General features: G+C 39.2%; 1 gene segment (V, D, J or C); it reads right to left on the minus strand.

The window, feature by feature from the left end:
* Positions 1 to 8,907: 8,907 nt before the first annotated feature.
* Positions 8,908 to 9,563, minus strand: LOC128106580 (T cell receptor alpha variable 22-like). The segment is given in 2 exon segments: positions 8,908 to 9,338; positions 9,512 to 9,563. Coding segments are annotated over 2 exon segments (483 nt in total).
* Positions 9,564 to 11,199: the final 1,636 nt, after the last annotated feature.

Consider the following 11,199-nt stretch of genomic DNA (forward strand, 5'->3'; position numbering starts at 1 on the left):
TGTTCTCCCAATTAAATTAAGATCCAGTGTAGATTGTGATGACTAGCAGGTCAGCTACAGCTACCAGGGTGTTGTTCTTTCTCAGGAACAATTCTACCTCTTGAGTCATCCACTCAGCCACTGAGAAAAAGGTTGTGCTTCTGCCCTAAGCCTGCACAATCAGCACAAGGAAGTGAATCCTCTGCATACTCCCCAGCAGCTGAGGTCTGCTACCACCTTGTGGTTGTACCCTTAACCAGTAAGGCCTCTGCTTAAGTGTTCTCTGACCTGTGAGGGACTCAGAGACATAAAACAGCAAAATGTTGTATTAAGTGTGTTCTAGTGCTGAGAGATCAAGAATGGTATTTGTACACACTAGTGAGCCTGTTTCTGAGATTTAAATCTAACACAGCATATGTACAATGCTTCATATAATATATATATATAATATTTTCATATATAAATTCATATGTAATATATTCGTGTCTGTGTGTAACAACATTTCTTCTGTCTAGAACTGTATTTACTAATCTACTCCCATATTCCAGAATGCTCAGATCATTCATCAAGCAACTCTTCCTTTTCTTGAAGACACACACTTAAATCAATAATTGTCCTGAAGAGTTGTGGCATTTGGGAAAAGGCTTTTTCAGGTCTCTCATGGGCTTTTAGTTGCAATGTTCTTTCTACTTCAGTGAGTTCTTGTTAACAATGCAGATATGATGTTTTTATGCATGCATCTTCCCTTCCAGAGAAGTTGACATGGAATCAAAAGTACACACAGCTACTCTTAGGAACATTCTCAGAGGTGATTACATCTTGAGGATGGCACCATCCATGTTACTCACTCCCACAGTATCTAGACTGAATCACTGATAGAAGAGCAGTGGTGGGTTCCCTGGAGAATTTGCCAAACCTTGCAAAAACCCATCTCTCCTCCTTTCTGTGGACCTTCCCATCACCCCCTGCTCCAGCCCATTGACTTTCCTTTCTGTCAACTGTGAACAGCTACAAAGAATGTCTATCTGGAACTCAGTGTGCATGCAGGCTTGGGAAACAAAAGGCCATCTTCACTGTCCTTCCTATCCTCCATTTCAGTTTCCCTGGTACCATCTCCAGCCCTGTAACTGACCACTCACCTGTCCACTCACTCTTCCTCCATTCACTGAGGACTCAGCAGACCCTTGCTGCATTTCTTTTCCTCCCTCACCCCCAGTGCTTTGTGTCACATGACAGTAGAGACACTCCACCTGGGAGCCTGGTGGTACAAAAAAAAATAATAAAATATCTTTGATCAACTCTAATCCTGTAAATGAAAAACTTGTATAATAGCAATTTTAAAACACTGAAGAAGGAAATAGAAGATATCAGATAATGAAAAGACCCCCATGTTCATGGATTGGTAGGATTAATATAGTGAAAGTAGCCACCTTCCCAAAACAATTGACAGATTCAGTGCAATTTCTGTCAATTCACACATAATTCTTCACAGAAATAGAAAATTAAAAAAATTAGTTTTATATGGAAACACAAACAACTTAGGATAGATTAAAAATGAATAATGAAATAACTGCTTAATGTATCACCACTTCAGATTTAAAGTTGTGCTGCAGAGTAATAGTCAGAAAAACAAGATGGTATTTGCATAAATAAATAGACATGCTGATCAGTGGATTAGAATCAAAGACCCAGACATTAGTCCACATACCTATGAACACCTCGTTTGATAAAGAAGCCAAATATACTACACACCAGCAAGAAGACAGCATCTTCAACAGATGGCTGTGGTCAAACTGAATGGCTACATGTAAAAGAATATAAACAGAATAATTTTTACTGCCCTGTACAAAACTCAAGTCGACATGGATCAAGAACAAGAACATCCATCCAGATACTCTAAATCTAATAAATAGAAATGTGGAATAATCTTGAACTCATTGGCACAGGAAAAGACTTTTTGAACAGGACACTAATAGCACAGTCACTGTACTGCTATACTTCCTTATTGGAACACCAGTCGTCAAATAATGATACAGAGTCTTAGTATTAATTATGAAATCTTGGGTTAGCTTAGGCTTGTTCCTAACTAGTTCTTATAACTGAATTTAACCCATGTTTTTTAATCTATGTTCTTCCACGTGGCATGTTACCTCATCTCCTTACTGCCCATCCTGCTTCCTCCACCTCTGGCTGCTGACCCTGTCTTTCTTCTTCCAGAAGTTCACTCTCTGCCCGGAAGTTATGCCCATTCTCTCCTGCCTAGCTACTCACTGTTCAGCTTTTTATTACACAAATCACAGAAATACATCTTCACACAGTATACAAATACCCCACACCAAGTCATTAAAACAATAATTGACAAGTGGAACTTCATGGAACTGAAAAGCTTATGTATGGGCAAAGAACATCATCATTTGAACAAAGTGGCAAGTTATAGAAAGGAAAATTATCATTACAAATTATACAGTTGATATACAACTGATATCTAAAATATATGAAAAACTAAAAAGACCAAATATCAAGAAAGAAAAAAACTCAATTTAAGAAATAGGTACAAGTCTAGAGTTAATTCTCAAAAGATGAAACACAAATGACTGAGAAGCACTTAAAAGTTCAAAACGCTTATTTTTCAGGGAAATGCAAATTAAAAATACTGGGATATTTCATCTTACATCCATCAGAATGGCCAAAATCAATAAAAAATGATATCATATGCTGGTGAGGATGTAGTTTAAGGGGAACACTCATCCATTGCAGTTGAGAGTGCAAACTTTAAGACTCACTATGGACATAAGTATGGTGGTTCTTCAGAAAGACGGGAATAGATCTACCTCAAGATTCAGCTGGACCAATTTTCGACATATACTTATAGGATTCTATGTTCTGTTATAGAGACACAGCCATTGGTTCATAGTTCATGTGTTTCCATTCGTTTGGCTATTTGTCCCTGTGCTTTATCCAACCTTGGTCTCAACAACTCTTGCTCATATAAACCCTCCTCATTCTCACTAATTGGACTCCCAGAGCTCCACCCGGGGCCTAGTCATGGATCTCTGCATCCAGATCCCTCAGTAGTTGGATGGGGTTTCTTGCACGACAGTTAGGGTGTTTGACCATCCTATCACCAGAGTAGGTCAGTTCAGGCTGTCTCTCGACCATTGCCAGCAGTCTATTGTGGGGGTATCTTTGTGGATTTTTGTGGACCTCTCTAGCACTTTGCTTTTTCCTATTCTCATGTGGTCTTCATTTATCATGGTCTCTTATTCCTTGTTCTCCCTCTCTGTTCTTGATCCAACTGGAATCTCCTGCTCCCCTAAGCTCTCTTTCCCTCAAGCCTTGCCCTTCATCATCCCCACTCACGTCCAGGTTGTTCATGTAGATCTCATCCATTTCTCTGTCATTGGGTGATCCCTGTGTATTTATTGGGGTCCTGTTTTCTAGGTAGCCTCCCTGGAGTTGTGAGTAGCTGTCTAGACATCTTTGTTTTACATCTAGTATTCTCCAATGAGTGAGTACATACCATGTTTGTCTTTCTGAGTCTGGGCTACCTCATTCAGAATGATAGTTTCTAGATCCATCCATTTGTCTGCAAACCTCATGATGTCATTGTTTTTCTCTGCTGAGTAGTATTCCATTGTGTATATTTACCACATTTTATTTATCCATTCTTCAGTTGAAGGGCATCTAGGTTGTTTCCAGGTTCTGACTATTACAAACAGTGCTGATATGAATATAGCTGAGCAAGTGCCCTTGTGGTATGATTGAGCATTCCTTGGGTATATGCCCAAGAGTGGTATAGCTGGATCTTGCGGGAGATGGATTCCCAATTTTCTAAGAAAGCACCATATTGATTTCCAAAGTGGTTGTACAAGCTTGCATTCCCACCAGCAGTGGAGGAGAGTTCCCCTAGCTCCACATCCTCTCCAGCATAAGCTGTTTTCAGTGTTTTTGATCTTAGCCATTCTGACAGGCGTGAGGTGGTATCTCAGAGTTGTTTTGATTTGCATTTCCCTGATTATTAGGGATGTTGAGGAATTCCTTAAATGTCTTTCAACCATTTGAGTTTCCTCTGTTGAGAATTCTCTGTTTAGTTCTATAGCTCATTTCTTAATAGGACTGTTGCGCATTTTGATGTCTAATTTCTTGAGTTCTTTATATATTCTGGATATCAGTCCTGTGTCAGATGTGGGGTTGGTGAAGACCTTTTCCCATTCTGTAGGCTGTCGCTTTGCCTTGTTGACCGTATCCTTTGCTCTACAAAAGCTTCTCAGTTTCAAGGGGTCCCATTGATTGATTGTTTCTCTCAGTGTCTGTGCTACTGGTGTTATATTTAGGAAGTGATCTCCTATGCCAATGCGTTCAAGACTACTTCTTACTTTCTCTTCTAGCAGGTTCAGAGTAGCTGGATTTATGTTGATGTCTTTGATCCATTTGGACTTAAGTTTTGTGCACGGTGACAGATATGGATCTATTTGTAACCTTCTACACGTTGATATCCAGTTATGCCAGCACCATTTGTTGAAGATGCTTTCTTTTTTCCATTGTATAGTTTTGGCTTCTTTGTCAAAAATTATATGTTCATAGGTGTGCAGATTAATGTCAGTGTCTTCAATTTGATTCCATTGGCCCACATGTCGGTTTTTATGCCAGTATCAAGCTGTTTTTATTACTGTAGCTCTATAGTAGAGCTTGAAGTCAGGGATCGTGATGCCTCCAGAGGTTGTTTTATTGTACATGATTCTTTTGGCTATTCTGGGTTTTTTGTTTTTCCATATGAAGTTGAGCATTATTCTTTCCAGGTCTGTGAAGAATTGTGTTGGTATTTTGATGGGGATTGCATTGAATCTGTAGATTGCTTTTGGTAAGATTGCCATTTTTACTATGTTAGTCCTGCCTATCCATGAGCATGGGAGATCTTTCCATTTTCTGACATCTTCAATTTCTTTTTTCAGGGACTTAAAGTTCTTGTCATATAGATCCTTCACTTGCTTGGTTAGTGTTACCCCAAGGTATTTTATATCATTTGTGGCTATTGTAAAGGGTGATGTATCTCTGATTTCTTTCTCAGCTTCTTTGTCAATTGTATATAGGAGGGCTACTGATATTTTTGAGTTGATCTTGAAACCTGCTATGTTGCTGAAGGTGTTTATGAGCTGTATCAGTTCCTTGGTTGAATCCTTGGGGTCACTCAAGTATACTATCATGTCATCTGCAAATAGGGAAAGCTTGACTTCTTCCTTTCCAATTTGTATCCCCTTAATCTCCTTATGTTGTCTTATTGCTCTGGCTAGAACTTCAAGTACTATATTGAATAAGTATGGAGAGAGTGGACAGCCTTGCCTCGTTCTTGATTTTAATGGAATCGCTTTGAGTTTCTCTCCATTTAATTTGATGTTGGCTGTTGGCATGCTGTGAATTGCCTTCATTATGTTTAGGTATGTTCCCTGTATTTCTGATTGCTCCAAGACCTTTATCATGAAGGGGTGTTGGATTTTGTCAAATGATTTTTCTGCATCTAGTGAGATGATCATGTGTTTTTTTTTTCTTTGAGTTTGTTTATATGGTGTATTACATTGATGGACTTTCGTATGTTGAACCACCCTTGAATCTCTGGGATGAAGCCTATTTGATCATGGTGGATAATTGTTTTGATGTGTTCTTGGAGTCTGTTTGCCAGTATTTTATTGAGTATTTATGCATCAATGTTCATAAGGGAGATTGGTGTGTAGTTCTCTTTCTTTGTTGTATCCTTGTTTGGTTTAGGAATCAGGGTAATTGTAGACTCATAGAAGGAGTTTGGTAATGTCCCTTCTGTTTCTATTGTGTGGAACAATTTAAAGAGTATTGGTATTAACTCTTCTTTGAAGATCTGGTAGAATTCTGCGCTGAAACCATCTGGTCCTGGGCTTTTTTTGGTTGGGAGACTTTTAATGACTGATTCTATTTCCTTAGGGGTTATTGGATGTTATTCCAATTGTTTTGTAGCTGTTGAGATTTGCTTTGTGGCCAAGTATGTGGTCGATTTTAGAGAAGGTTCCATGGGGTGCTGAGAAGAATATATATTCTTTTTTGTTAGGATGGAATGTTCTGTAGATATCCATTAAGTCCATTTGAGTCATGACATCAGTTAAGTCCTTTATTTCTCTGTTAAGTTTCATTTTGCGAGATCTGTTCAGTGGTGAAAGTGGGGTGTTGAGGTCTCCTACTATTAATGTGTGGGGTTTTATATGTGGTTTAAGCTTTAGTAATGTTTCTTTTACATATGTGGGTGCCCTTGTGTTTGGGGCATAATTGTTCAGAATTGAAACTTCATCTTGGTGGATCTTTCCTGTGATAAGTATGTAATGCCCTTCTTGCTCTGTTGATTGATTTTAGTTTGAAGTCTATTTTGCTGGATATTAGGATGGCTACACCCACTTGCTTCTCAAGACCATTTGATTGGAAAGTCTTTTCCCAGCTTTTTATTCTGAGGTGGTGTCTATCTTTGAATTTGAGATGTTTTTCTTGTATGCAGCAAAAGATGGGTCCTGCTTTCAAATCCATTCTGTAAGCCTGTGTCTTTTTATAGGTGAATTAAGTCCATTGATATTAAGGGATATTAATGACCAGTGATTGTTTATTCCTGTTATTTTTTGGTGGTAGTGTGTGTGTATTTCTCTTCTTTGGGGTTTACTGCTGTGGCTTTATCTACTGCCCGTGTATTTGAGGGTGTATCTGACTTCCTTAGGTTGGAATTTTCCTTCTAGTGCTTTCTGTATGGCTGGGTTTGTGGATAAGTATTGTTTAAATCTGGCTTTGTCTTGGAATGTCTTGTTCACTCCATCTATGATGATTGAAAGTTTTGCTGGGTATATTAGTCTAGGCTGGCATCCATGGTCTCTTAGTGTCTGCATTACATCTGTCCAGGTCCTTCTGGCTTTCAAAGTCTCCATTGAGAAATCAGGTGTTATTCTGATGGGTTTGCCTTTGTAAGTCACTTGGCCTTTTTCCTTAGCTGCCCTTAATATTCTTTCTTTATTCTGTACGTTTAGTTGTTTAATTATTATGTGGCGAGGGGACTTTTATTTGGGGTCTAGTCTGTTTGGTGTTCTATAGGCTTCTTGTACCTTCGTAGGCATTTCCTTCTTTTTCGTAGGTTTGGTCTTTTCTTGGTGTCCCAAATTTCTTGGACATTTTGGGTCATGACTTTGTTGGCTTTAGTGTTTTCTTTGACTGATGAATCTATTTCTTCTATTGTATCTTCAATGCCAGAGATCCTCTCTTCCATCTCTTGCATTCTTTGGTTATACTTGCATCTGAAGTTCCCGTTCGTTTACTCAGATTTTCTATTTCCAGCATTCCCTCTGTTTGTGTCTTCTTCAATTTTTCTCTTTCCCTTTTCAGTTGCTTTTTCATGATTTTCTTTCAGGGATTTATTGCTTTCTTCTGCTTTATTTGTCCTTTCCTCTAGTTTTTTTATAGCATTCTTCCCATTTTTTGTTTGTCTTTCCTCAATTTCATTTGTGAATTCTTCTATACAAGCCTCTACCCTCTTCATGATGTTATTGATAAGGTTGCTTTCTTTTTTTTCTTCCATTTTGTGATGTTCAGGTCTAACTGTTGGAGGAGGGCTATGTTCTGGTGATGCTGTATTGCTCTTCATTTTGTTGTATGTACTTCTGTCTTGATGTCTGCCCATCTCCTTGTGGATTCATTCTTGGTCTTATAAGCGCTCTTGGTCCAGACAGAGCTGACAGATTAAGGAAGCCTCTCTCTCTTGTCCAGATGGGAGCTCCGGGGTGGGATGGGAGTTGGGACTGGTCTCTAAGTCTCAAGAAGTGGCTGGGGTTTCAGGCAGATGGGCATAGGGGCAGGGTGTGGAGATTGCAGGGTCTGCCAGGGGTCTTGGAGAAGGGGAACCTTCCCAGTGGGGGTGGAGGGGATCCTGCTTGATGGCCAGAACATGGGGCCAAGTTGTACAGGTCTTCCCTGGAATGGCTGGTGCCCAGGGATGGGATCTAGGGGCGGGCCTCTCTGGGTCTGAGCCCAGACACTCACCTCTTGTCCAGATGGGAGGAGGGTTCAGTGAATTTGTGAAGGTCTATAAAGTAAATGTTTTAGTCACTCCAGTCACTGTTGTAACCACTCAGCTGCTGTTTCAACGTGAAAACACAATGGACGACAAACTGTGAATGAGTGAGCATGGCTGCTTTCCAGTTCCTTACAGAGACAAATGGCAGGCCTGGTTTTTCAACTGTGGAATATAATCTGCCAGCCCTTGGGAAACAGCAGCTGTTTGGATCATATTTCATTATTGTATAATGTATTAGTCCGCTATTATGTGACCTTTAGGAGAGTCCCACTTTTACTTTTGAAAGCAACGTTTTAGTGAGAAGTTATGCACATATATTACATTATAATGTGTAAATATTTTGGTAGAATTAATTGCTGCAAATATTATTGTGATATAAATTGCAAATATATTTCTCTAGTTTGTCATTTATCTTTTGGTTCTGATCATTTTTATGTGAAATATTTGTTTTATAATGAATAATTGAATGCATTATACTTTTAAATTATCAAGATATTGTAGAAATGATGTCATGATTTAATAATAAGATTTGTTCTTCTTGCCTTTCTACAACGTAATCTATCAGATCTTCAAATTTAATTCTTTTATCAACTTCATATTGAACAGATGAGCTGGAAATGTTTGTATCATGCTCTCTAAACAAAGGATGAAAACAGTTGCTTTAAACTTTCAACTTTGAGAAATGATCCAAATAATTCTGGAATGTGTAAGAGAAGTTTATAGTTCATGACATTAGCACAAGCATTTGATAAAGTGTTCATTTTAGTCACACTGGCTGACGTTTCTGAACATTTAAGCTTCTCCAAGTCAATGTCATGTCAATCTGAATTTAGCCATGAATTTCTGCTGTGGTAATTTTAGGTTTCCTCAGAACTTCTCTGTAATTGGTGGAGATCTGATAAAGACACAGCTGTGAAAAGCCTCCTGTAGAGTCTCCCTGGGGCAGGGCTGTAGCTGCACACCCAGCTGCAGTTTGGGGTCAGGCTGCAGGCTTGCTGGAAGCACTGTGCATCAGCAGCACAGAGGTAGTTGCCTGAGTCCTCCAGCTGGGCATCTCTGATGTGCAGGGTGCTGTAGCGCTCCTTGGAGTTGAATGTTGACTTTAACCTCCCATTCTCTTTTGTTCCTGGAGTCAGGAAAAAAAGATTGACGAGGCTGCCCCCGGGATTCTGCTGGAACCATTGCACACTTTGCGTGGTGGTAGAAAAATTACATCTCAGGGCAGAACTGGTTCCCTCATGGAGACTCAGGGCTGAAGGACTCTGCTCCACCTCAACTCCTCTCACACCTGTTGGGAGACAAAAGCAAACCAGAATCAGTGAGAAGTTTTCACCCACACCTCTCTAGTGTCCCAGGAGACACCATGAGGTGACTGCACAGGAGCTTTGGGTTGGCCCATTCCCCATCCACCACTGACATTTCTGGAAAATTCCTAAAGCAACTTAGGTGAGCACAACTCACAGTAAATCTGCACCCACAGAATCCCCAGCACAGCTCCCAGTTTCCTCTCCATGGCCCCTTCCAATTGCTGGGGTGTCTTCTCTCCAGCTCTGAGGGGTGTCAAGTCTTGTGCCCAGACACACTTGTGCTTACACACCAAAGTTTCTCTCCAAGTTGCTGAATGTTCTCTTTCATCTGAACAAGAAACTCCACCCACCTTCACCTCACAACTCTGCACAATAACTGCTCCACAACTATGGAGAACAATATGCAGATCCCAGAACACTATATTTCTAAGGTAATATTTCACATAAGGGGAATTTGGGGAAAAATGTGTGAGGAAGAGAAATTCATAAATGCAGAATACTGGTGTGAACACTGATGGCTCCAGTGGATTCAAAGAGCTTTGCAGAGTCCTAGCAAGATTTGTTTGCCTTTTTTGTAAAAGAATTTCATACAATATATTGTAAACACGGTCTCCAAACTTCAAACTCTTCCTAGATTTTTTCTATCTCCTCACCTACCCGACAGCATGCCCTTTCATTCTCATTTGCTCCCTCTCTCTCCCTCTCTCTCTGCCTCCCTGAGCCAACAGATAGACAAACAAGCACATAAAAATTAAAACATAATAACAATCAAGAAACACATACAACCAAACCCATAAAACACAAGACAATTAAATATAAAATATAGATAAGAGACCAATAAGACCAAAAAAGGAAAAGAAAAAATCAAACTTATCATTATGCCATAAAAAAATACCATTGGGTGCATTCTCAATGTGTACTGGCCAACAACTACTGGCCTTGGGATCACCCTTCAATATAATTGATATACTGAATGAGAAATTCCTGCACCTTAAGTCATACAGTGGAACAAATCAGCATGCAATACACTATAAGGGATAAGAAGAATTTCTTGAATTATCAGATCATCATGTGCATACAAAATGTTCCCAAGGACAGTTTTATTGGTCATAAGAAAACAAGGCATGCCCGTGTTTTCACCATTATTTATTTTCCATTTTTTCCCATATGCCCTGCTTTTTCCATATGCCCTGCTCTTTCCTACAGCTGTTCAAAAAACACAGCTGATTCCAACCAGGCTTTGAATGTCTGCTCAAGTTCAGAGAGGCCTCCTATCTTCTACTTTTTCATACCTTGTAGTTCCTAGTTTTCTTCTTAAGTAGTTATTCTTTTTCTTTCTAGTTTAGAGTTTTATATATATATATGAATGATAGAAAGAAAAAACATAGATAGATAGATAGATAGATAGATAGATAGATAGATAGATAGGCATCACATATATATCATATACAATATAAAAGGTATTGGAGTAATTTCTAGATTTTTTTTGATTTTGAGAAATTTTTAAAATAAAACTAGAAGCAATGAATGCAATGGAGATATTTTCTCTTCAGTGTCCATCCTCATAATGCCCAGTAGATTCTATTTTGTTTACATCTGTTCAGAGAATTGTTCTTAAAATAGATTTATGGACGCAGGGGATTCAGTTAACAGGCTCTAGATATCTATGGTTTTATATAAAATGACTGAGAGCTAAAGATCCGGTGAACTCCACACAGTGACCCCTACTCCTTGCTTTGTGGGTTGATTGCCTCATGTCTCTTCTCAGCTCTTCAGATCTCTAGGCAATTTAAGAAAATGTCATTTCTATAAATCCTGCAGCGCCCCCTAGTGGACTGACAC

This window comes from Peromyscus californicus, unplaced genomic scaffold (assembly GCF_007827085.1).
Source record: "Peromyscus californicus insignis strain IS unplaced genomic scaffold, ASM782708v3 Scaffold_12__1_contigs__length_115047231, whole genome shotgun sequence".
NCBI classification, from domain to species: domain Eukaryota; kingdom Metazoa; phylum Chordata; class Mammalia; order Rodentia; family Cricetidae; genus Peromyscus; species Peromyscus californicus.